This window comes from Sminthopsis crassicaudata, chromosome 3 (genome assembly GCF_048593235.1).
Source record: "Sminthopsis crassicaudata isolate SCR6 chromosome 3, ASM4859323v1, whole genome shotgun sequence".
Taxonomy (NCBI): Eukaryota; Metazoa; Chordata; class Mammalia; order Dasyuromorphia; family Dasyuridae; genus Sminthopsis; species Sminthopsis crassicaudata.
The window spans coordinates 225,178,998-225,206,737 of NC_133619.1; the positions used below are offsets into that span (position 1 = coordinate 225,178,998).

The 27,740-nt window shown below is 34.7% G+C and overlaps 1 protein-coding gene across 22 annotated transcripts in view; it reads right to left on the bottom strand.

Annotated features, from left to right (window-relative positions):
- DTNB (dystrobrevin beta) overlaps positions 1-27,740 on the bottom strand; it is a 366,632-nt gene that overhangs the window by 104,428 nt on the left and 234,464 nt on the right. For 17 of the 22 annotated variants that reach the window (XM_074300084.1, XM_074300076.1, XM_074300075.1 and 14 more), the window contains 2 exons: positions 7,577-7,666; positions 4,421-4,508 (listed from right to left, as the gene is read on the bottom strand). In XM_074300084.1, the coding sequence (XP_074156185.1) occupies positions 4,421-4,508; positions 7,577-7,666 (178 nt within the window). The remainder of the gene's footprint in view (positions 1-4,420; positions 4,509-7,576; positions 7,667-27,740) is intronic. The other 5 variants (XM_074300091.1, XM_074300083.1, XM_074300093.1 and 2 more) reach the window with 1 other exon arrangement.

Genomic DNA, 27,740 nt, shown 5'->3' on the forward strand with positions numbered 1-27,740 from the left:
CAAAGTGATTTAGGCCTATTCCAATGGTCTTGTGATGAAGAGAGCCATCTGCATCCAGAGAGAGGACTGTGGGAACTGAGTGTGGATCACAACATAGCATTTTCACTCTTTTTGTTGTGGTTCGCTTGCATTTTGTTTTCTCATTTTTTTTCCTTTTTGATCTGATTTTTTTTTGTGCAGCAAGATAATCATATAAATATGTATACATATATTAGATTTAACATATATATATATATATATATATATATATATATATATTTTAACATATTTAACATATATTGGATTAATTACCATCTAAGGGAGGAGTAGGAGGAAGGGGGGAAATTTGGAACACAAGGTTTTACAAGGGTCAACATTGAAAAACTATCCTTGCATATATTTTGAAAATAAAAAGCTTTAATTTAAAAAAAAAAAAAGGAATTAAAAAAAAAAAAAGAGCCTTAGGTTTTTTCAATTAAAAAAAAAAAAACACCACAGGTATCCCTCAAAAGTCTTAGTGACATTTTAAGCTGTTAAAGCCGAATACATTCTGTATTTAATTATCCTATAATCTAAATGTAGAACTAGTCAGTATGGTTTTTAACCATCTAGTTTCCTGGAGCTACATTTAGTTACGTGAGGCTTGTAAGCACATGTGTACCAAAGGGACTCAAAAGTTTGAAACCATTTGGTTGGTGGTTTGTATACAATGCCACCTAGTGGACAATTTGGATATACCATGTCTTCATTGGCTAATTAATATGGCAGATATTCCTTATGCAGATTTAAGAAAGGATCACCATACAGTTAATAAGCACTTGTTCTGTGACAGGGATTGATTGTGCTAAGCACTTTACAAATATTTCATTTGATCCTGACAACAACCTGGAAAGTAAGTCTATTTTACAATTAAGGAAACTGGGACTGACTTGTCCAGGACCACACAGCTATTAAGTCTGAGGACAGAATTAAACTTTGGTTTTCCTTATTCTAGCGTGCACCATCTACTATGCTGCCTCAGTGAGCCATTCACACTAATGTCTCAAGTATCACATAGGTATTCAATAAGGATCCAATGCAGCCTATGCCCTTGTCATATACTTCTTAAGCAGTGCCTGTTCTTCTGAGAAAGCAATAGATTTCTTGAACAATCTCTTTATTGAAATTATAATAGTTTGAAGAAATTACCAAGATAGAGGAACTGAGATATATTTGCATATTTCTATCACATATGAATATATATATGTATATATATACATATGCATATGTATACATATACATATTTATACACACACATATTTCTGGCCATGTCTACCATCCAGAAAGGTGAACCAGTCACATGAAACTAAAGTAGATATAAGTATGAAGACAGAGAGAGTTCACAATCAAATAACAGGATAGAGACAATCACAGCAGGTAAAATCAACATTTTTGGTTAGATAAAATTTAGAAGTGTCTGCACAAGTAAAATCAATGCACTTTAGATTAGAAGGAAAACAGTTAATTGGGGAAAAGCTTTAAAACTTTTGCAGAAAAACTCCTCAGATAAAGGTTTCATATATCCAAAATATATAAGGAACTGATTAAAATAGATAAAAAAGCCATTCTGAAATGGTTAAAAAAATATGAAAAAGAAGAAATTGAATCCATGGGAGCCTAATCAAAGTTTAAACATTTAAAGATTTAATTTTTGTTAAAGGTTTTATTAAAACTTTTGTAAAAAAGTTTAAATTTTGTTTTAAAATAAAAAACATGAGAGACAATGTAAAGCATTAGTATTAATTATAGAAATTTCTTGATCAAGTCAATTAAAGGAATTTTCTTCTTCAATTCAAACTTCAAATTCAACTTCAATTATTTTGATTACTGCCAACAAGCATATTAACTGTCTACTAAGAGAAAAGGCCTTGTGATATGAAGATGAAAAAACAATATTATCTTTAAGCTCAAAGTCTTTATAATTTAATAGAAAGGATAGACTCAATGCAAAAATAAATATATAAAAAGTATATAAATACAAATAAATAGTGTATGTAAATATAATATTTATGCAACATATATAATATAAAATATAAATATAAACATAAACATAAATATATATGTGTATATATATATATATATATATATATAAGAAAAGTTTAAAAATTATTAAGTGCATAGGAGAAGTCAAACAGTAGTATGAGAGATTTTAAGGAGAAAATTATTATTTTTAACTGAGAATCAGAACTGGTACCAGAGAATTCCAAAAAAGCAGAGATGGAAATGGAAGAAGTGAACCTGGGATAGCCTACATACATGAATGAAGATAGGAAAGAGGAGGACAAGATTAAAGAACATGAAGTATTCCAGATTAAAATAGATTATACACTTTAAAAGTTTTTTGAAAAAAAGGCTAGAATTTGTGAATTAATCACAAAGTGGGAAAATCCTCTAAAGGTAACAATGATCTTAGAAAAATAAACTAAAGATACTACTATAAACTTAACATTATCATAAGATTTCATAGGATCTGGAATGTTAGAGGTCATATATTCTAATCTACTCATTTTATATATGAGGAAACTAAGACCCAGAGAAGTAAAATTATTTGCCCAATGCCTATCTAATATTGTATCTAATCTAATTTCAATCTAAAAATTGTTAATGTAACTACAATTAGTATTAGTGCTTCATGTATAGTCAATAGGTTACTTGACTTAAACCAGACCCCTAAAGAGCTAACCAAAGAAGTTGTGAAAAGCAAAGATAAAGCTTAAATACAGCATTCTTTTCATTATACCTTTCAATAGCATAAGATCAAGCACTGGAAGGTTTATGCCCATGAATCATACAGCTAATACATCTATATTTTGTTGGCAGAAAGGAGGGTATTCTTTCTTATCAAAGCCAAATGCTTTCTGAATTCTCATTTACTTTCTATAAGGAAACCAGAAGAAGTGTGACTAAATGAAGTCTTTAGATTTAACTCATTATCAACCACTAACTTTCTCCTGTTTACTTTCTTGGATTTCTTGATATTGTCTTTTGTTTCTTTTTTACTAAGACACTTACTCTTAAGACTTCAAAATCAAATGTGTGAATATTAGCATTTTAAAGAATGGATACTGTTTTGTACTAACAAAACTAATGCAAACAAGATTAGAAGGGAAGTAACAAATTGGGAAAACACTTTTACAGTTAAAGGTTCTGAAAAAGGCCTCATCTCCAAAATATACAGAGAATTGACTTTAATTTATAAGAAATCAAGCCATTCTCCAACTGATAAATGGTCAAAGGATATGAACATGCAATTTTCAGATGATGAAATTAAAACTATTTCCACTCATATGAAAGAGTGTTCCAAATCACTATTGATCAGAGAAATGCAAATTAAGACAACTCTGAGATACCACTACACACTTGTCAGATTGGCTAAGATGACAGGAACAAATGACAGGAACAAATAACGAAGAATGTTGGAGGGGCTGTGGAAAAACTGGGACACTGATGCATTGTTGGTGGAGTTGTGAAAGAATCCAACCATTCTGGAGAGCAATCTGGAATTATGCCCAAAAAGTTATCAAAGTGTGCATACCCTTTGACCCAGCAGTGCTACTACTGGGCTTATATCCCAAGGAAATACTAAAGAAGGGAAAGGGACCTGTATGAGGATGTATTCTAATGGAAGTGGATATCTTCAACATAGAGAAGAGCTAATCCAATTCCAATTGATCAATGATGGACAGAATCAGCTACACCCAGCAAAGAAACACTGGGAAATGAGTGTAAACTGTGAGCATTGTTTTTTTGTTTTTCTTCCCAGATTATTTTTACCTTCCGAATACAGTTTTTTCTTTGCAACAACAACAACAAAATTTGGTTCTGCACATATATATTGTACCTAGGATATACTATAAGATATTTAATATGTATGGGAATGCCTGCCATCTAGGGGAGGGGGTGGAAGAAAGGAGGGGGAAAATTCGGAACAGAAGGGAGTACAAGGAATAATGTTGTAAAAAAAAAAATTACCTATGCATATGTACTGTCAAAAAATGTTATAATTATAAAATTAAAAAAAAAAAAGAATGGATACTGAAGTCCTAAGTGGGCATGTTACAACAAAATAATTATTTCCAGGTTAACATTGAATGTTGAAATTATTATTATTATTATCACTACTAGTAGTAGTATTCTCCACTTTGGCCACTAACTACTAGACCTTTTTCCTCACAAGGTAAGCTATTAAAAAGTATTTGAAGCTACCAAGGATACATATATCTTGGTACTTTTAAGAGAAACTCATTTTTGTTTAGGGGATGCAGGAACTCATTTCCCGTTGGAGTTTTGTCAACACCCTCATTACCTAGAAAGCAAAATTTTAGTAAAGGGAGATAGAAGGAGTATGAAGGCAAATGAAAACTGGTGCATGCTATTCAACAGTTATCTTCCATTTACTTACAACATTGCCTGCCTCTGCAGCTAGCCGGGCAGCATAACGGGCAATAAGCCTATGTTCTTCATCTAGTCGGCTTGGGCTGTCCAGGACACTGACAAAGAGATAAAAAGACAATAGATATCCATTAATTATGCCTCACCTTTTTTTTCCCTCTTGGAAAATTGGAGCATTTTTCTATAGAAAGGGGAAGAGAAATTCTTCTAAAAGTAGGGTTGTAATTTTAAAAAGAAAGTTTAGGTAACAGGTATTGTTGCTCTTTTGAGGAAAGAAAAAAGACTTCTAGGGATAATTGTTAGGCTAAGTATTTAGGTCCCATTTAAAAAGTGCTTTGGTTCCTTCTCACTTACACATTTTACTGCTGTAACCAGTGATGAAGTTACAAGATTATGTCATTTTACAAAGAAAAGACCTACTATTTGTAAAAATTGAAATATTTTACCAAGATATTGAAAAAGAATGAGGACATCAATCTCCTAAAATAAGTGAGTTCCAAAAAACACATAAACCAAGAAGAAACTGTATGAAAAAATTAAAAGATTAAGTAGTAATCTGCCTAAGCTAATGAATTCTTTCAGCATCAGCTTTTGATTCTCTACTGTTTTAAAACTGCCATTTACCTCTGGTATTATAGAGGATGCTTCTTCGGCAAAAAATGAAGTAGATATCTCTTGTTTTCTTTTTTACCTTTCTTTTTCTTCTCTGAATCTTCTTTCTCTACCCCAAAAGCACCCTCTCCATCAATTCTAATGAGTCATTAATATTTTAATGTGATTTTCTTTACTGGAGTCTTCTTAAAAATATCTTTAAAAATGTATTATTTTTTGCTATTCTTCAATCTCTCCCCAAAAATGTACCTCAAATGCCTTTCTATTAAAGTGTTAAGCAAAGTTACTTCACAATCAAGTTAAGATCCCTGTTGTTTCATCCATATAGGTATTATATGTCTCAGACTATTAAAGACTATGTCTAGCTAATTGTCTTTATATAACACATAGGAAAGTCCTTGCCATACAACTTGGTATTTGAAAATGGCTTTTGGATAAGGCTCTTTTTATATCTACTTTAGAAATGAAGACTAATGATAACTAGATCTCCTTTCTTACTAGTTCATCAGAAGGGATTAATATAGAACTCCTTGAACGGAAAATATTTTTGCAAGAAAATCTACTTGCAGGTAAAAGATACAAATCACTAGAAAATAAGCCTCTGTAAGGGACTCTTTTAAAAAAGGGACTACAAAGATACATATGGGGTGAATCTAAATCATATCAAAACCCTCTATGGTAGAATCAGATCAGGTAGATCAGCACTATGGTAGAATAGTCATATATAGTACAGTAGAATAACCAAAGTTCAGAATAATGACCACAAGTTTACTGCAAGATAATTAATATCAAAGAAAAAATGCAAGGATACTCTCCCTACTTTTTCTCTTTGATAGGAAGGAGAAAAGATCACTGGTAGTTTTGTTTTGTGAGTTGTCAGAATCAAAATATTATCATCACCTGATGGTAGCTTTTGATAATTGCAGGAGCTAATATAAAGTGATGGCAGAAGTAACTGTTGAAGAGAAGACTAAAAGTCAACAAGAAATATTCTGGGCCAAAGCAAATTTTAAAGACTTGGAAAAGGGAAAAATAATGTTTCAAAATAATTTCTTAACCTGTTCAATATATTGAGATGACAGAAATAGATAGCAGAAGTTGAGAAAACAGCAAGAAGAAGATCCTGGATATAAAAAAAGTGAGGTTGTAAGTCTTTCTTAATTCCTCTTCACTCTTTCTAGATTATTCCTATTATAGTAATAGGGATTTGATTAATGTTGAATTCATTTGTCTTTGGATGTCATTTAGAATCAAAGTTGTTTCAGTAATATTGTTCAAGCGATTAACCACGCTATTTTTTAATTTCTTTGGCATTAATTTAATTTTCTAACTAATTAAACATTGATATAAAAATCTGTTAAAAATCTGCAATAATTCACTTTCTTGCCTTAAGTAAGTATTATTGCCTTTTTTCTTTGACAATTTAGTATCTTGCAATAACCTTGTAATTATTATTCTATTTTGGAAGGAAATATTCTATTGCATAGAGTTTCTTATTTTTATAATACTACATAGAAACTTGAATCCCTTCTAGAAATCATCATGTTGAATTCTTAGTCTTGTTTCTTGGACACAGCTCCATATCTCCATAAGAATTGAAGCAGTTCCTATTTGCAACCTGAATTCCCTAAGATTTCTGGCCAGCAGATCCTTTTTCATATACCCTATATTCACTGGCCATCAAAGTTAAAGACCCTGGCAAAAACCTTCACAAATCCTTCCGAGCTTAGGCAAGAGCCTCAGGTCACTATTCTATAATTCTGTAATTGTCCTGGACCAATGGATAGCAAGGATTTTCTTTTCTTCAAGGAGAACAGTGAAATCTTGTTCTTAGTAAGCATAAAGTTTGGGTCAGAGCTCACAGTAGATATTTCCTATATGGATAAAATAATAATAGTTGACATATATATAAAGAACAACATTGTTTAAAAAACACTTCCTCACAAGAACCCTGTGAAGTTTCTTTTGTAAAAAGAAACTGAAGACTGAGAAGCTAAAGTAAACACCCAGCATCACACAGATAATAAATGGCAGGGCTGAAATGCCCATCAGTTGCAGACTTCAAATCCTGGGCTCTTAATCACTGATACTTCTTTGAGTCACAATCACCAATGACCAAATCATATTTTTCTCCTAAAGATATGGGAATTCTCCCCTCAGATTTATGAAACTTTAGAGATAGGTAGGACACAAAACCAATGGAATTGACTGCTTCTATGGTTTTTAAAAAAAAAAAAAGGACATTTTTTAAAAATGGAAGAGATTACTTCTATGGATTCTTCTATAGGAAAAACATAGGAAAAAAAGAAGCACTAGGAGATAATGTCTTAAGTTGTGTATCATCCTTTTAGACAAAGTTGAGGAAAGGAAGACAAAGAAGCCTGAGGAAGGGTAGACTGGGGAGTGCATGCTATGCTTTTTCTCGAGGATCTATGATATAGTACTGATAAAGTTTCTTAATAAAGACCACAGTGACTTGTTTTTCAGTTGGCAATTCCATGAAAAAGAAGACCTCCCTCCCCTTCATAAACCCAATTGCCATTCAAACACTGACCGTGCACAATGCTGTAGACGTGACACATATGAAGCTATCAGTGCATGCTCATCAGCCAAGTGACTGGGTGTTTCATGGCTATACTGTAACCTGGGAATAATGGAGGCAAAGACAGCAAGTATAACACAAACACACAAAGAAAGGGGAAAAAACATGAATTATCATGAGCAAATGAAAGAAAAAGATGGGAAAAATCATAAAACATAATGAGAAAAAACAATTTTTAAAAGGACATTGTACAATGGTGACATTATTAGAATGGCACAATTCACAGATATTTGAAGCATATCCTGTGGATTTGTTTGGCAGGCTGCAATAAACCATGAGAACAGCAAATCTTACCAGACATTTTTAGAATTTTGGGCCTTGTAAAGAATATGCTTCCTAGGGAAAATCTGGCAGGAAAAGAAAGCTGAGGACTCAAAAGGTATGGATATTGGCTTTGTGTAAAACATAAGTAGAAATAATTCCTTTTCAATCAGACAACCATCTAATTGTAAAAAGTTGGGGACCCATGATTACTACTGGTCATGTTGGGAAATTCACTTTATTATTTATGTAGCATCTTGAAGAAAATGTTAAGAATTGAGAACTCTTATGTGATTTCATAGTTGGCTGGCTGCTAGCTTGCTCCTTTGAGTACTATCCCAAAGAATTTAGAACTATCTTTTGTAGCTACAGTTTTAGTAACATGTCTACATCCCTACCCAATTTTTCCCTTCTGTCATTTAATTCAACTACCATCTATTTATTCAGAAGAAGGGGAACCAGAAGTGGGAGGAATAAAGGCACAAATAAAGGAAAGATCTAATAATTCTATGAGATGACAGAAGAGGTTCCAATGTCTATGGGCATGTGTGTGTGTGTGTGTGTGTGTATGTGCACGCGCGCAAGCGTGCAAAGGACCACTAAGCTTCTCTCTTCATTTCTTCAATTTCTTCAGTAACTATTTTACTGTATGCACTTTTATTGCTATAAGATTATGTGTGCAAGCTATTTTCACAAATGTATAGGATGTAAAGTCAAGATTTTGAGATGGATCTCACTGGATTTTCTGTTTGACCATTTCTATTAAACTCTCTTTAAAGTCTATTCTTGGTTAAGGATTTTGTTTTTTGCACATCTCCTCAACATGCTTTTATTCTCCTGTTTCCAGGTCTAAGCAGAACATCTTTAACTTTCTATATAAGAAATCTGTTCTTTTCTAAATTTCTCAGACCTACATAGTAACTAATCAATTTCACTGTTATCTTCAGTCTGTTGATTAGTTTCAATTTAATTTTATTGGTTTTTTCTTTGAGCCATCTAGTCTCTCTCAGGGAGATGAAGAAGCACTGCTTACTTTCCTCTAAATTGCTCCCATGTGCAACCATGGACACATTCAAAAGCACACAAGGTGGAGTAGAAAGGGGGAAAATTAATTCTATTATAAGATAAGAAAATCATGGAGAACTACCCTCCATTGTATGATATTCAATGACTCAACATCAAACATCTACAGTATCACGAACACTGTTCTAAATATTTGTGGAATACACAGACAAAAAGGAAATAGTCTCTGGTCAAAGAAAGTTAAATTCTATTGGGGGAGACCATCCTTACATGTAATTAAGAACAGAATACCAGATAATTTTGTTTGGACCAAGGCCCTAGTAGTTGGGAAGGGAGTGAGGATAGAAAAAGCCTCATGTTAGAGATGTTATTTAGGCTGAGCTTTCAAGGAAATGAGATTCTAAAGATGGAAATGAGAAAGGAATACTTTCCTAGGAAGGGGGATACTTCCCTCAAAGGCACAGAGAGGGAGATAAGATAAGAACAACAAGACAGCAAGTTTGGCTGAACTTTAGAGTATGCGAAGTACAATAAATCTAGAAAAATAGGCCTGTGAAGGAAAATTTGTGCAAACACATTGGCATCAACACTGGAATGGGATGGTGAGAAAACTTAGAAGAGGGGAGACAATAAGCAAGCAAATACATGCTAACAAGCCACATATAGGAAAAAAAAGGAAATAATCAAAATATGGGCAAGTATTAGAATTAAGAAGGGTTGAGAAAGGATTCCTGTAGAAAATGGGTATTTAGTTGGTATTTAAAGGCAGTCAGAAAAGCCAATAGGTTGAAGATGAGCAGGGAGTACATTTTAGATAAAGTAAGTCAAAGAAAAATGCTTGGAATTAAAAAAGGGAACATTTTGTTAGGATTGAAAAATACATGAAGTGGGCAGAGGCAAGATGGAAAAGAGCAGACAGACATGACTTTCTGTGACCTTCTCTCAAACCAAAAGCAGATTAAGCCTCTAAACTGGTTTTAGAATCAAAGAATCCATAAGTATTTGGAGTACAACACATTTCCAGAAGAAAATACCTTGGAAGAACTTCAGAACAGGTCTGTTTCAAACAGGCAGAAGAACTGAGCCTGCTGCTGAGCCCAGACGGCAGCACGAGGAGACCCGGCAAGAAGCTGAGGTGGGGAGTTAGAGCATTGCAGCTTCCACACATCTGGGAATCTTCTATGAGCCTCTTAGACTACTCTGCCCTGGTTGCAAGCAAGTGATTTGGTAGATTTGCTATAAAAGGCAAATTGTAAACCACTGAGCCTTATAAGAATGCTGGACCTAGCTGCCATTACTCAGCACTGGAAATCAATCAACAGAACTGCCCCAGGGCAAAGAAGCTGTCAGTTCTTTGCATTAAACAGACCTCAAGCTTAAAAAAAAAAAAAAATGAACAAAAAGCCAAAAAGAACTTTCACCATAGATAGCTTTTATGGGGAAAGAGAAGAACAGACCTCAAATCCTGAGGTTCCTAAAGGCAAAGCAACTCATATGAAGCCCCAAAGAGAGACATGAGCTGGTCCCCATTTCACAAGGCTTTCTTGGAATGTTCCATAAAGTATCTTAAAAGAAAGTTAGAAGAAAAAAATGGGGAAAGGAAATGAGATCATTCCAAGAAAGAATGGAAAAAGCATATAGTACCCTACAAAAGAGATATGAAAAAGACATCAATTCACTGAAACACAAAATTTGTGAAATGGAAAATGAATGCAATGAACAAAAAAATTCAATTGGGCAATTACAAAAGGAGCTAAAAAAGATAACTTAAGAAAATAATGCACTAAAAATTAGAATTAAACAAATGGAAGCAAGTGACTCAATAAGACTTGAAGAATCTGTCAAACAAAAACAAAAAAAAAATGAAAAAAAAATAGAAGAAAATATGAAATATCTCCTAGGAAAAACAATTGACCTGGAAAATAGCTCTAGGAGAGGCAATCTAAGGATTATTGGACTTCCTGAAAGCCATGAAGAAAAAAATAAAAACTTAGAAATTTGTTAGGGATGTTTCTCTCTTTCTCAGAACTGCCATGTATTCCATATCACCTGGTAGGATGGGCCTGGAAGTTAAAAAGGGGCTTGGCCTCTGAGACAGGAGGTTGTGTCTTATAGTTGTTAAAGGAAGTGCTACGAGGTCCCTTGAGATAGTGAGGAGTATACTCTTTTGCTAAATCTTCACCTAGGATGCAACACTTACTCCAGGTGTTTCCTTTCCGTGGATCCATCTATGCAGTAGAGTGGGCTAGGCATGGAAAAATCCCAGGAGAGAATAAGTATAAATAGCTAGCTTTGAGTCAAACTCAGAGAAAGATGCAGGCACATATACATACATTTGCTCTTGCACTCTCTTGCTTTTGCTTCCTGCTAACTCTTGCTGAGATTACCAATAAAGAAAGACTGTTTTGCATCTCAAGATCGGCTTGTCTTCTTGTGTATCCAGGGATATCTCAAAGACTGGTATGTATGGTCCTGACAGTCTAGAATAGTATGCACAGATGGTCCGGCACAGACATTATCTTACAGGAAATTATAAAGCTGCCTGATATTTTAGAATCAGAAGGCAAAATGGCCATTGAAAGAATTCACCAATCGCCTCTTTCAGAGACCCCAAAATTAAATCCTCAAGGAATTAGGAAAGGCTATGTTTCAGAATTATTGCACCAAGGAAAAGATATTGCAAGCAGCCAGAAATAAATAATTTAAATACCAAGAAGCCACAATTAGGTTAACACAGGACCTAGTAGCTTCCACTTTAAAGGATTGAAGGGCCTGGAATATGATATTCCAAAAGGCAAAGGAATTTGGATTACAACCAAGAATAAGATACTCAGCTAAATTGAGCATTATCTTTAAGGGAAGAATTTGGACATTCAATGATATAGGTGAATTTCACCTATTTCTAATTAAAAGACCAGAAATGAACAAAAAAATTTGATCTCCAAACACAGAACTCAAGAGAAGCATAAAAAGGTAAAAAAAAAAAAGGAAAGAACTCTTAAAAACTATATTTCTGTTATGGGTATACTTAAAGCATACAAATATAATTTGATTTTGTTATAATAATATGAAAAAGAAATTAGAGGTGGAAAGGGGATTATACTGGAAAAAGAAGGAAAAGGAGGTAAAATAAAGGAAATTACATCTCATGAAGAGGCAAAGAAAACCTTATAATTGAGGGAAAGAAGGGAGGGGGATAACCATTGTGTGAATCTTACTCTCATCAGATTTGGCTCTAAGAGAGAATACCCGGCATATTTGATATCACAGAAAAACTTGTCTTATCTTATAGAGAAGTGGGAGGGAAAGGGGGAAAAGAAAAGGAAAGACTAATAGAAGGGAAAACATAAGTATTAGGGGAAAGGTATAAAAAAATGGGTAGGGGCTTTAAAGGGGGAGGACTGTTTGAGGAAAGTAGTCATCAAAAGCAAAATACAGGGGAGGAGGAGGAAGGGGAAAGGGAAGAGAAAAGCATAACTTAGGATAAATAAGATGGCAGAAAATACAAAATTAGTTATTTAAACTGTGAATGTTAATAGGATGAATTCTTTCATGAAACAGAAGTGGATAGCAGACTGTAGATTAAAAGCCAGAATCCTACAATATGTTGTTTACAAGAAATACATTTAAAGCATACATACAGAGTGAAGGTAAAGGGTTGGAGCAGAATCTATTATACTTCAGGTAAAGTTTAAAAAGCAGGAGCAGCAATCCTGATCTCAGTTCAAGTAAAAGCAAAGATAGATCTAATTTAAAAAGATAAGAAAGGAAACTATATTTTGCTAAAGGTACCATAAATAATGAAGCAATATCAATACTAAACATATATGCACCAAGTGGTATAGCATCTAAATTCCTAGAGGAGAAGTTAAGAGAGATGCAAGAAGAAATAGACAACAAAACTATATTAGTGGGAGATGAATAGTGGAGAATAGCTAAATAAATTATGGTATATGAATGCTATGGAATATTATTGTTCTAAAAGAAATGATCAGGATGATGATTTTAGAGAGGCCTGGAAAGACCTCCATGAACTGATACTAAGTGAAATGAGCAGAACCAGGAGATTATTGTACATGACAACATCAACAAAATCAATTTGCCATACGATGATCAATTCTGATGAATGTGACTCTTTCCAACAGTAAGATGATTGATGCCAGTTCCAATGATCTTGTGATGAAGAGAGCTATCTACACCCAGAGAGAGAACTGTGGGACCTGAGTGTAGATCACAACATAACATTTTCACTCTTTCTTGTTCACTTGCATTTTGTTTTCTTACTCATCTACTTTCTTTTTTTTTTTTTAATCTGATTTCTCTTGTGCAACAAGAGAATTTTATAATTATGTTTATACATATTGGATTTAATATGTTTAACATATATTGAATTATTTACCATCTAGGGGAAGAGGCAGGGAGGAAGAAGGAGAAAATCTGAAACACGAGGCTATGCAAGGGCCAATGCTGTCATATTATCCATGAATGTTTTGAAAATAAAGAGCTTTATTTAAAAAAAAAGAAAAAGAAAAATACACAAAGGTGACAAATATAGAAATATGTTTAAAAGTAATGCTTGCACTTTTGGGGAGATGGGAGGTAAGGAAAGGAGGGAGAAAAAAATTTGGAACACACCATCTTACAAAAATAAATGTTGAAAACTATCTTTACATGTATTTAGAAAAATAAAATATTATTGAGGAAAAGCAGATTTTAAAAAAGAAAAATACATGGAGAAGAATACATCTAAGAAGACTGGAAAGGTATATCAGTTGGGGAGGGTACAATACATTATGCAAGACTTTGAATGTCAATTAGAGGTTGTATTTGATTCTGAAAGCCATAGGAAGTCACTGGGATTTATTAAGTAGCTTAAACATAGTCATGTATGTTCCTTGAGGACAGAGATTGTTTCTATTGTAGCCCAAATTTCTAATTCAATAACTGGTACATACTGGCACTTGACCAAAGATAGAGAAAGGGGCAGATCTTATCCTGGTCAAAAACTTAAGGTAAAATTTACCTTTGGAATTATCCTTTCTCCCTTCTTTCCTCCCCCATTTCCTGAATTATCAACACTCAGCCTTGAGAAAGCTATTTTTATTACCACTTGAATCTAAGGGGAATGAAGTGGGATCAGACCCAGAAGTCAGATCTTGTGAAATTAAGTAAACTGGGCTGTCAGTATAGGTGAACCACTCACATAGGACCACCCTTCAAAGTTTGTAAGACATACATACATCATTGTTCTTTCTGGCAAACAAAGTTGAAGTCATGTGGTCCAAAAACATGGGAGAACCAGATTAAAATGTAATTGGGAAATATTTAACACAACAAATAAAAATACAAGAAAATATAAATAAGATTAATTTGTGGTTTTCTAAGTCAATGTCAGTAGTGAAGATCTATTTCTATTCTAGTTGGACACTATTGAAGTAGCTCAACTCCCACATTTTAGACATAGGAAAATAAGTTGAGAAAAGTAAAATGAAGTCCCCAATGTTATATAGCTAGTTACAAGTTTCCAGATGTGTTCTGAGGTGCTATTATGCTTCTTTTCTACCTTACATAGCATCTTACAGGTATTCAGTCACTTCACGTCTAACTTTTTAGGATTCTATTTGGGATTTTTTTGGCAAAGATATTAGAGTAGTTTTTCTAATTTCCTTCTCCATTTCATTTTACAGAGGAGAAATTGAAATAAACAGTTAAATGACTTTCTCAGGGTTATACAGCTAGTAAGTATCTGAAGCTAGATTTGAATTCAGAAAGATGAATATTCCTGATTCCAGGCTTGGTACTCTATCTACTTTTCACTTAACTGCCTACATCTTGCAGGTCACTCAGCACAGGGTGGCTTAGTTATGAATGAATATGCACATATGCCTCAATACATAGTGTAAAATTACACATAAAATAATTTATTTGGGTGTCTTTCTATAGTTGAATAAAACTTGATTCAGAAAAAAAGCAAAGTTTTTGTATTCCTTCACTTTTTTTCCCTTTTTGATCTGATTTTTCTTGTGTAGTATGATGAATGTGGAAATATGTATATATTAGATTACTTGTTATCTAGAGTAGGGAGTAGAGGAAAGGGAGGGAGAAAAATTTGGAACACAAGGTTTTGCAAGGATGGATATTTGTTATGGGCCAGAACTTGAAACAAGGTGGTAATGCTTATATACTTAGTTAACACCTTTAAAGGAGTACACACCTTTAAAGAAGTTCACACATTAGACTTCACACCTTTAGAGAGCATATATAAGGAGGAGTTCACAAGCCCAATAAAGGACAAGCCCACTCTTGGACTTCCAGGAGATTCACAAGTCAGAAGCCCACAATCTCACTCTCAGAGGCAGAGAAAATTCATTCTACCTTTGTACTGGTTGGAGACATTCAGAGAGAGCTCTCGGAACCAAGGAGAGAGATAGGCCTCTAATAAAGCTAACTGGGCCCAAGAAAAGAGACAAGACTTTGAAGGAAAAAATAAAAGGTTTTGGACTTTAACTCTTGGCTGCATTTGGGGTGATTGAACTGAACTGAAACTAAGGCTGCCTCCAGAAGCTCCCCAAGAAACCTGCTCCCGGAGAACATTATACTTTACAGAAGAGAACATTACACTTTGGTGCCCAATGTGGGGCAGACACAATCCTGATTTCAGTGGAAAAGTTGAGAAAATCCAAAAATTAGGATGAGTCCAACAAGGAAACTTTGTTAAAGGGCTAAAATAGTATTTCAGCTAAAATGGGACAGATGTTTAGAAAACAGCCTTCTGTTTTTCTTCAAGGAATATGCGTAGAGAGCATTGTCAGGGTTATGAAAAGCCAAGGTTTGATTATAATTTTGGAGCAGATCACTGAATTTTTAGAAACTATATAGAACACATCTCCTTGGTTCTCAGTGGAAAAAGGATTAGATCTAGAGGAGTGGAAACTAGTAGGAGAGCAACTTTGTCAATACTACAATAAAAATGAACCTGACTCAATTTCCAAAGACATACTTAATACGTACAATTTAATACAACTGGCTTTAGGAAATTATATAAGTTACAGAATAAGGAAAAATAAGAAAGAACAGGAGGGAGAAGTGCCAACTAAACTAGGTGAAAAGGATGAAGAATCAGATAAGAATTTACAGTAGGAGAAATTAGATCATTTCCAATTCCCTGATCTACCTCCCTCAATTAACCCTTCATGGGTGGAGGGAGAAGGAAAAGGGGGAGAAATTAGGAAAAAATTAAGGATTTGAAAAAAGGTTGCACTCTTTATGGCTACATCATCTTATGTTAAGATGTTACTAGATAATTTGGCCGAGTTATTGGAAATCCATAGCAAGAATATATTTATTTATTTATTTTTTTTTTTATTTTTATTTTATTTTATAATTATAACATTTTTTGACAGTACATATGCATGGGTAATTTTTTACAACATTATCCCTTGCACTTACTTCTATTCAGATTTTTTCCCTTCCTCCCCCAAACCCCTCCCCCAGATGGCAGGCAGTCTTATATATGTTAAATATATAACAGTATAATTTAGATACAATATATGTGTGTAGAACCGAATTTTTTGTTGCACAGGAAGAATTGGATTCAGAAGGTAAAAATAACAGTTTACATTCATTTCCCATTGTTCCTTTTCTGGATGTAGCTGGTTCTTTCCATCATTAATCAATTGGAATTGGATTAGCTCTTCTCTATGTTGAAGAAATCCACTTCCATCAGCATACATCCTCGTACAGTATCATTGTTGAAGTGTATAATGATCTTCTGGTTCTGCTCGTTTCACTCAGCATCAGTTGATGTAAGTCTCTCCAAGCCTCTCTATATTTCTCCTGTTGGTCATTTCTTATAGAACAATAATATTCCATAACATTCATATACCATAGTTTACCCAACCATTCTCCAATTGATGGACATCCATTCATCTTCCAGCTTCTAGCCACTATGAAAAGGGCTGCCACAAACATTTTGGCACATACAGGACCCTTTCCCTTCTCTAGTAGTTCCTTGGGGTATAAGCCCAGTAGTAGTATGGCTGGGTCAAAGGGTATGCACATTTTGATAACTTTTTGGGCATAATTCCAGATTGCTCTCCAGAATGGTTGGATTCTTTCACAACTCCACCAACAATGCATCAGTGTCCCAGTTTTCCCACAGCCCCTCCAACATTCATCGTTATTTGTTCCTGTCATCTTAGCCAATCTGACAGGTGTGTAATGATACCTCAGAGTTGTCTTAATTTGCATTTCTCTGATCAATAGTGATTTGGAACACTCTTTCATATGAGTGGAAATAGTTTTAATTTCATCATCTGAAAATTGTCTGTTCATATCCTTTGACCATTTATCAATTGGAGAATGGCTTGATTTCTTATAGATTAAAGTCAATTCTCTGTATATTTTGGAGATGAGGCCTTTATCAGAACCTTTAACTGTAAAAATTTTTTCCCAATTTGTTACTTCCCTTCTAATCTTGTTTGCATTAGTTTTGTTTGTGCAGAAACTTTTTAATTTGGTGTAATCAAAATGTTCTATTTTGTGATCAATAATGGTCTCTTGTTCTCCCTTGGACACAAACTCCTTCCTCCTCCACAAGTCTGAGAGGTAAACCATCCCATGTTCCTCCAATTTATTTATGATTTCGTTCTTTATGCCTAAATCTTGGACCCATTTTGATCTAATCTTAGTATGTGGTGTTAAATGTGGGTCCATGCCTAGTTTCTGCCATACTAATTTCCAGTTTTCCCAGCAGTTTTTGTCAAATAATGAATTCTTATCCCAAAATTTGGGATCTTTGGGTTTGTCAAAGATTAGATTGCTATTTTTATTCACTATCTTGTCCTGTGAACCTAACCTATGCCACTGATCAACTAGTCTATTTCTTAGCCAATACCAAATGGTTTTGGTGACTGTTGCTTTATAATATAGCTTTAAATCAGGTACACTTAGACCACCTTCCTCTGACTTTTTTTTCATTAGTTCCCTTGCAATTCTCGACCTTTTATTCTTCCATATGAATTTTGTTGTTATTTTTTCTAGGTCATTAAAATAGTTTCTTGGGAGTCTGATTGGTATAGCACTAAATAAATAGATTAGTTTGGGGAGTATTGTCATCTTTATTATATTCGCTCGGCCTATCCAAGAACATTGAATGTCTTTCCAATTATTTAAATCTGACTTTATTTTTGTGGCAAGTGTTTTGTAATTTTGCTCATATAATTCCTGACTCTCCTTTGGTAGATATATTCCCAAATATTTGATACTATCGACTGTTATTTTGAATGGAATTTCTCTTTGTATCTCTTGCTGTTGGATTGTGTTGGTAATGTATAAAAATCCTGAGGATTTATGTGGATTTATTTTGTACCCTGCAACTTTGCTAAAATTCTGAATTATTTCTAATAGCTTTTTAGCAGAGTCTTTGGGGTTCTCTAAGTATACCATCATGTCATCTGCGAAAAGTGACAATTTGATTTCTTCATTTCCTACTCTAATTCCTTGGATCTCTTTCTCGGCTCTTATTGCCAAGGCTAGAGTTTCTAGTACTATATTGAATAGTAATGGTGATAGTGGGCAACCTTGTTTCACTCCTGATCTAACAGGGAAAGGTTCTAGTTTATCACCATTACATATGATGTTTACTGAAGGTTTTAAATATATGCTCCTTATTATTTTAAGGAATAGTCCATTTATTCCTATACTCTCAAGCGTTTTTAGTAGGAATGGATGTTGGATTTTATCAAATGCCTTTTCTGCATCTATTGAGATGATCATATGGTTTTTATTAATTTGATTATTAATATGGTCAATTATACTAATAGTTTTCCTAATATTAAACCAGCCCTGCATTCCTGGTATAAATCCCACTTGGTCATAGTGTATTATTCTGGGGATGATTTTCTGAAGTCTATTTGCTAATATCTTATTTAAGATTTTAGCATCAATATTCATTAAGGAAATTGGTCTATAGTTTTCTTTCTCAGTTTTCGATCTACCTGGTTTAAGTATCAGTACCATGTCTGTGTCATAGAAGGAATTTGGTAGGACTCCTTCAATCCCTATTTTTTCAAATAGTTTACATAGCATTGGAGTTAGTTGTTCTTTAAATGTTTGGTAGAATTCACCTGTAAATCCATCTGGTCCTGGGGACTTTTTCTTAGGAAGTTGGTTAATAGCTTGGTCTATTTCTTTTTCTGAGATGGGACTATTTAGACTACTTACTTCTTCCTCTGTTAATCTGGGCAAGCTATATTTTTGAAGGTATTCTTCCATTTCATTTAAGTTATCAAATTTATCGGCATAAAGTTGAGCAAAGTAGCTCCTAACTATTGTTCTAATTTCCTCTTCATTAGTGGTGAGTTCACCCTTTTCATTTTCAAGACTATCAATTTGCTTTTTCTCTTTCCTTTTTTTAATCAGGTTTACTAAGGGTTTGTCTATTTTGTTGGTTTTTTCATAAAACCAACTCTTAGTTTTATTAATTAATTCAATAGTTTTTTTACTTTCAATTTTATTAATCTCACCTTTTATTTTTTGAATTTCAAGTTTTGTGTTTGTCTGGGGGTTTTTAATTTGTTCCTTTTCTAGCAATTTTAGTTGTAAACCCAATTCGTTGGCCCTCTCTTTCTCTATTTTATGCAAGTAGGCCTGTAGAGATATAAAACTTCCCCTAATTACTGCTTTGGCTGTATCCCACACATTTTGGTATGATGTCTCATTATTGTCATTTTCTTGGGTGAAGTTATTAATTATGTCTATGATTTGCTGTTTTACCCAATCATTCTTTAATATAAGATTATTTAGTTTCCAATTATTTTTTGGTCTATTTTCCCCTGGCTTTTTATTAAATGTTATTTTGATTGCATTATGGTCTGAAAAGGATGCATTTACTATTTCTGCCTTACTGCATTTGATTTTGAGGTTTTTATGCCCTAGTATATGATCAATTTTTGTATAGGTTCCATGAACTGCTGAGAAGAAAGTATATTCCTTTCTGTCTCCATTTAGCTTTCGCCAAAGATCTATCATATCAAACTTTTCTAGTATTCTATTTACCTCTTTGACTTCTTTCTTATTTATTTTGTGGTTTGATTTATCTAATTCTGATAGTGCAAGGTTGAGATCTCCCGCTATTATAGTTTTGCTATCTATTTCCTCTTGCAGCTCTCTTAATTTCTCTTTTAAGAATTTAGATGCTGCACCACTTGGTGCATACATGTTTAATATTGATACTGCTTCACTATTGATGCTTCCCTTTAGCAGGATATAATGCCCTTCCTTATCTCTTTTAATTAGATCAATTTTTGTTTTTGCTTGATCTGAGATGAGGATGGCTACTCCTGCTTTTTTGGTTTTGCCTGAAGCATAATAGATTCTGCTCCACCCTTTTACTTTTAGTTTGAATGTCTCATCCTGTTTCAGGTGTGTTTCCTGTAAACAACATATAGTAGGATTCTGACTTTTAATCCAGTCTGCTAACTGCTTCCTCTTTATGAGGCAGTTTGCCCCATTCACATTTATGGTTAGAAGGACTAATTCTATATTGCTTGCCATCCTATTAACCCCTGCTTATGCTTTTCCCCTTTCCTTCCCTTTTACCCTCCTATCCAGTATTAAACTGGTAAAGACCACTTGCTTTTCACAGCCCTCCCTTTTTAGGATCCCTCCCCCACCTTAAAGATCCTCCCCTTATTTTATCCCTTTTCCTCGAAATTACTGTATTCCCTTCCCCTTAGCTTACTCCTTCCCTTTCACTTTTCAATGAAGTGGAAGAAGTTTCACCATAAATCGAATATGTCTATTGATACACGCTATGTTCATCTCCCTCCTTTCTTTCTCTCAGATATAATAGGTTACCTTTGCCTCTTCATGAGATGTAGTACCACCACTTTATACTTTTTTATGATATAATCTCCTTTCCACCTCTAGTGTCTAAGACAAATTGTACATATGTTCTTTACATATTTTTTTTGACAGAAGTATAGTTCTCAAGATTTCTTTTTACCTTTTTTAGAAGTCTCTTGAGTTCTGTATTTGAAGATCAAACCTTTTATGTAGGTCTGGTTTTTTCATCAAAAATAGATGGAATTCATTTATTTCGTTAAATGTCCATCTTCTTCCCTGGAAAATGATGCTCATTCTTGCTGGGTAAGTCACTCTTGGCTGCATACCAAGTTCCTTAGCCTTTCGGAATATCATGTTCCAGGCCCTGCGTTCTTTTAATGTGGACGCTGCTAGATCCTGTGTTATCCTTATTGTGGATCCTCCATATCTGAATTGTTTTTTTCTAGCAGCTTCCAATATCTTTTCCTTTGTCTGATGGTTCTTGAACTTGGCCACTATATTTCTTGGCGTTTTGATTTTAGGGTCCCTTTCAGTAGGTGATCGATGAATTTTCTCAATGTCTATTTTACCCTCTGTTTCCAGAACGTCTGGGCAGTTCTCTTTGATAATTTCCTCGAAAATGGTGTCCAAGCTCTTTTTTTCCTCCCATTTTTCAGGGAGTCCGATTATTCTCAAATTGTCTCTCCTGGATCTGTTTTCCAGGTCTGTTGTCTTTCTGGTAAGGTACTTGACAGTCTTTTCAATTGTCTCATTTCTCTGGTTTTGCTTGACTCCCTCTTGGTTTCTCCTTGAGTCATTCATTTCTACTTGTTCCAGTCTAATTTTCAATGATGTATTTTCTTCACTCACTTTTTTTATATCTCTTTGTAATTGTCCAATTGAGTTTTTATCATCTATGGAATTTTTTTCCATTGTATTTTTTAGAGAGCTGATTTCTTTTTCCAGCTCTCTAATCCTGTTTTCCTTGGAGTTGTTTACCTTTTCCAGCTCACTAATCTTGTTTCTCAATGATTTGATTTCTTTATCCACTCTGTCTTTGAATGCATGGGATGACTTCTCCAGGCTCTCTTGCCAAGCTTCCCTTTCCTTTTCCCATTTCTCTTCCAGCTCTCTTGTGAGAGCCTTTTTGATTTCCTCTATGAGGTTCTTTTGTATTGAGGAGCAGCTTATATCCCTCCCAGGGGATACATCTGGGGACAGTCTGTTCCTAGTCTCTTCAGCATTTGAAGTCTGCTCCCTCTCCACACAGAAGCTGTCAATGGTTAGAGCCCTTTTGAATTTTTTGTTCATTTTGTCAGAGTAGGAATCAAAGAAAACAAACTGACAAGAGAAACAATTGGTCTGTTTTGCGGGGGATAGGGCTGGATGGTATTAATGGGCTTCCTCTACAGACTGGGGGTAGGGCAGCAGAGAGCCACTAACAGAACAGCAATGACTGTACTGAGTCTGCGCTCTGAGGCTCCGAGAACGCACCGAGTCAGTCCAGGTGGGGGTTGGGGGTGGCCGGGCTCTGAGAGACGCTGGCTTTCTGGGGTTTTAATCTTCACCTCCAGTGTTTACACCCTCTCCACCACTCCTGGCTTGCTGCCAAGACGGAGCATCCACACTGGGGCAAAAGCCCTTTCACAAAAACGACAGAGATCACACCCCTCCCCCTCCGGTCTGAGCTGTGTGAGCTGCCTGTCTTGCTCTGGCTGTCTGCCCTCAGTCTGCGCCCAGTCTGATTGACCCTCCCCCGAACAAACACAGACCTTTTCTGGCGACTTTCAAGGATGTCTTCTCTTGGTGATAATTTGTGGATTTCTTTCTGGGTCAAGCATTAAGTCAGAGGCTTGTCATGAAGTAAGTTCTGAGAGAAAACGAGGAGCTCAAGCAGCTGTCTGCCTCCACGCCGCCATCTTGGCCGGAAGTCGCAAGAATATATTTAGAACCTGGACAAAACTGTGGCTTTCAGAGTATCATTAATTATGTAGGATTCAAGCTAGATGGAATAGGCAAACAGAAGATAATATATAAATCACTTTTGACCAACTAGCAGGTGAAAGTCAGTATGCAGAGAATTCAGCACAGATTTATTATCCCATACCAGTGTATGAGCAAATTTCTAAGGCTGCAAAAAGCTTGGGGTTCCCTCCCCAGACAAAAAGATTGAGGGGAAGCCTTCACAAAAATAGAGCAAGGTCCCAATGATCTCTTTGTGGATTTTGTGGGATGTTTGCAAACTGCTGTCACAGAAACCATTGGAGAAAATGCAGCTACAGAAATAATGACCAGACATCTGGCTAAGGAAAATGCCAATGAGATTTGCAGAAGAATTATATAGGGACTACATGAAGATGCTCCTTTAGAGGAGATCATAAGATGCTGTGCTACAGTGAGCACAAATGCTTATTTTACCTAGATCATGCTGAACATGGGAAGACAAGGTTCCTCTTGGCAAGGGACTTCTAGAGAAAACCGTCAATGTTTTCAATGTGGAAAAGTTAAGACATCTTAGAGCTTAGTGTAGATATAGAGATAGAGTGAGAGGACAGGGTGAGAGAAGACCCAAAACCCTGTGTCCAAAATGCCACAAGGGTTTCCACTGGGCCTCAGAATGTAGATTGATCCAGGGAAATGAGAGTCAGGGCCCGGTACCAAGAAACCACACAAAAGATAGGTGGGGCATGATGGCAGCTGAATTTACACCCAGAGAATCTTTAGAAAGTCAGGGCTCTGATGTGATCAATCAGCCGAAAAGCAATCACATGGCAGAAAGGGATTACAACTGGGGAGAATATAGGCTTTTTTAAACCAACAGGGCAGTGTCCAGTGCAAATAGTTTTGATATAATTGCCAGGTAATGAGGAGAAACCCCAAAAGTAGTAAATAGAAGGGACTATATAGGTTAACTGCCTGGGAGAGAAGGTTTGCTTGTATTTTTACAGACAGAGAAGGAAACAGATAGGTGGCAATGAGCACCTGGAAAGAGACAAAAGGAGAGAAACCTCAAAACAAAGGAGAAGATCTAAGAAACATCTGATACTGAAAGAGCATGGCTGATAATGAGACTGTTGCAGGACTTGAAAACCAGAAGGAATCATTGGATTTCTTGAAATGAAAAGTTGTTGATAAAAACTGTTGCAGGATTTGAAAACCAGCAGGAATCACTGGATTCCCTAACACAAGATGAGACTATTACAGTACTTCAAAGCTTACAAGAATTATTGGATTCCTGGCACATGAAGTAATGAACAATAGATTCCTTTTGGACTATATCTAGGACTTATGGATATGTATAATTCCTGATGTTGATTCATGTTATTTGTTATATCACTTCTAGCCTATGTTATATTGCTATATGGTTATGTAAGGTATGTAATTATGTGTAATACCTCCCATATTGATGGATTTATGTATACCTGTTTTAAGAGTGAGCTTTTCAGAAACTCACTAATCTGATTTGATTTCCCATTTCCTTTGGTGTTTTCATCTCCCTTCCTGAAAAGTCAAGGAAGGCATGATCACCTTATGTTCTAAATCAAAAGAAAGCAGGAGATACTGAAAACTATCTTTGAATATATTTTTAAAATAAAAAGCTATTGATAAAGAAAAGTAACAAAAGTGGCCACATAGTTAAAAGAAGAATGCCACAATACATTTAAAACGATAATTTTAAAACTTTTGAAGATATTCTATAGAGAGGTATATACAAATACTACTAAGTCAGTTAAGGAACATTTCCAATATACAATAAGTCTATTCATAATAATGTATCATGAACAAAAAAGCCTTTAACATATGAAAATTAATTTTTAGACACAGAAGCTGAAGGCATTTTAAAGCACTGCTAACTTTCTTAAAACCACGGTTTTTAAAAGCTGATGATTTTAGACTTGTTCTCTCTTTACTTGTATGATCTTAGAAGTCACAAAGAAAGACATTACCTTGAAGTTGTCCTCAATAGGAATAAAGCATGCATTACAATAAACTCTGAATTTATAAGGTCCAGATTACTAACATTTTACGGTCAATGAATGTCAACAAAATTAGCTGCACTATAAACATGGGTTGAAAAAAAAGGTTGATCAAAGTACAATGGTTAGCTCTCTTTCCAGAAGAAATAAGATACCTGTTCTTTCTCTCTAAAGGCCCCAGTATCTACTCAATCAACAAATTATTACACCTGCATGCCTAGGGCATCAGATGTAAGAACAAAAGACTTTTTACACAGAGCAAAGTATAGGCAACTGTAGAGGAGTTTCACAAGATCTTCATAGTAAATGACATCAATAATTAATTATTTTAACAGGATGTTACACTCTTCTCACCAAACAAAGAACATTTCAAGGCTATGTTGAAAGCACTTGAAAAATCCATGAATTCATACCACCATTCAAACAATGGTTTAGATAGAAGTCCTGTAGTGTGAAATGTCTACAATACAGGTTTAGGCTTTTCACTATCATGAAACAGGGCTGGGCTAGGTCAAGTGGTTGGAGAAAAATGTGTATCAAGTCTTGGCTCAAAGAAAGGCAGATCAGGTTTGCAAAGAAAGCAAAAGCAAACTTTCACAATCATAGATCATGCCCCTAATTTTTGCCAGATTTTTAACAAGTACATGCCAGACAAAATGCCAAGCTAGTTATTGATGTGTAGCACCCTGCTAAAATAATTAATTCATTTTTAGCCTAGAGGTTGATATAATGGTTCCCAAGGTCGTTATGAAATGAAGTTATGAGTTTAGTCACAATTCTCTGAGGCACCAATTAAGAAAATATTTAGCATCTGACCAGAAGTTGAATTGTCAGTCTAACTTTATGTTTATATCAGACTCTTTGACTGAGGCAAAAATTCAGTTTTCTGGAAAAGTCCAGGCACTGAAACAACAGATTGTTATAGCATCTGTGGTTAGAAAAGGCACATGGAGAACTTGGGGAAGGAGTTGACTTCACTCAATCAGGATCTTCTGCAACAAGGTGCCCGTAAGACTAATGACTTTCTTCTACATCTCTCTCCTCCGTCATGGTTCAATTGGACTTGTGCTCTACAGGAGTTTTCTTGGTCAATCTCCATCCCTCATCAACTCGTAATTTATAGATGATCCCTGGGTTGTGATCAAATGTGCTTGGACTTTATGAACATAGGTTTTTGTACAATATCAATACAGTTTGAAAGAGGTGATTTGTGGATTCTTTCTGTATTTACTTTGCCCTCAGGTTCTAATATGTCTGGAAAGTTTATGACTTTGTGAAATATACTGCATAGCCTTTTAAAAAGAAAATCTTTTTTTTTTTCATGAAATCCAATGATTCTCATAGTATCTCTCCCTGATCTAGTTTATAGATCTGTTGTTTTTGATATCATATATCTTATATTTTCTCCTATTACTTTAATCTCCTGATTTTGATCTAATATTTCTTACTGGCTTATATAGTTGCTGATTTCTGCTTGATCAATTTTAATTTTCAGAAATTCCACTTAATTTCAAGGTTTGTCACTTTCTCTTTTAATCTACTTACACTATCTTTAATTCTCTCCTGAAGAGCTTTTACTTTTTTCTCCTTTGCTTTATTTCTTTTAAATATTTGTGTAGTACTTGTAGATAAATCCACTTTTCCTTTGAGTGTCTGCTTGTAGTTGTTATGGAGTCAGATTTGCAATAAGTTTTAACACAGTACTGAATGGTTTTTTCTTTGAGTTTTTTCACCTCTCCAACTTTAGTTCCTGATTTGAGGTTTTGTGTCAGGGCTAGGTTATGCCCCCTGTTACATTTTTGGGTGTGGTGACTGATTTTGCTTAGTTGTAACTCAGATCACTTGTGTTCTTAGACTAATTTCTACCACATTGTTTGGCCTTCTAGATCTTTTGAGCTAGGTTTCAGTGTCCTTTTCAGCAGCTCTGGACAGTTTTAAAAACTTTGGAATCCCTGGAACACAGATGTCTTAGTATGAATACTGAGTTTGCAGCACTGGGCCAACCATCATCAGTCAATGTACTTTGAACCTTTGGTTTTTCCAAGGAAGTCCTCTGTTCTTGTCTTGCAGGCTACATATGCCTTGTCTGTGAGGCCATGGAGCTATTTTTAGCTTGGGATATAGGGCTCTTTCCTCTGACCTGTGCCTTCTGACTGGCTGTTTGTGCTTTTCTATGGTGGAAGATGTTACTGTGTTCTCTCATTATACTTCTTAACCACTATATGATCTGATGCCTCATATTTACAAAAAAAAATAATGGTAGCTTTTTTTTTGGTGGCAAAGAATTGGTAAGAATGTCTATCAATTGGAGAGTGATTAAACAGGTTGTGGCATATGTAATGGAATACTATCATGTTGTAAGAAATGATGAAGAGCAAAATTTCAGAAAAAACATGGGAAAATTCAAATGAATTGATGCAAAGTGAAGTGAACAAAATAACTAGAAGAACATTATATACAATAAGAACAATATTGTAATGATAATCAACTGTGAAAGACTTAATTATTATGATCAGTTCAATGATCTACAACAATTCCAATGTACTTATGATGAAAAATTTCCAGAGAAAGAAGTATTTTTTTATTTTAAAATTTTTCTTGCATTTTTTCATAATGTAATTTAATGTGGAAATGCTTTGCATGACTTCACTTTTTAAATGGGCATCATATTTATATTTCCTTCTCAATGGGTGGTCAGTGGGAAGAGAGGGGTGAATACAGGGATAGATTTTGGAAATGAAAATATTTTTTTTAGAAGTATGGCGAGACATATCTTTGAGTCCATACTATATTCCAAAGAGATCAAAGAAAAGGAAATATTTTCCTACATGTATAAAAATATTTATAGAATCTCTTTTGTAGTGGCTTTAAAATTAAAGGGATACCCATTGTTAAAGAACAGCTGAGCAAATTTTAACATACAAGTATAGTGAAATACTACTGTGCCAAAAGAAATTATGAAAGGGAGATTTTAGATAAATTTGAGGAGACTTGTATGAATTAATTAAGAGTGAAGTAAACAGACCTAT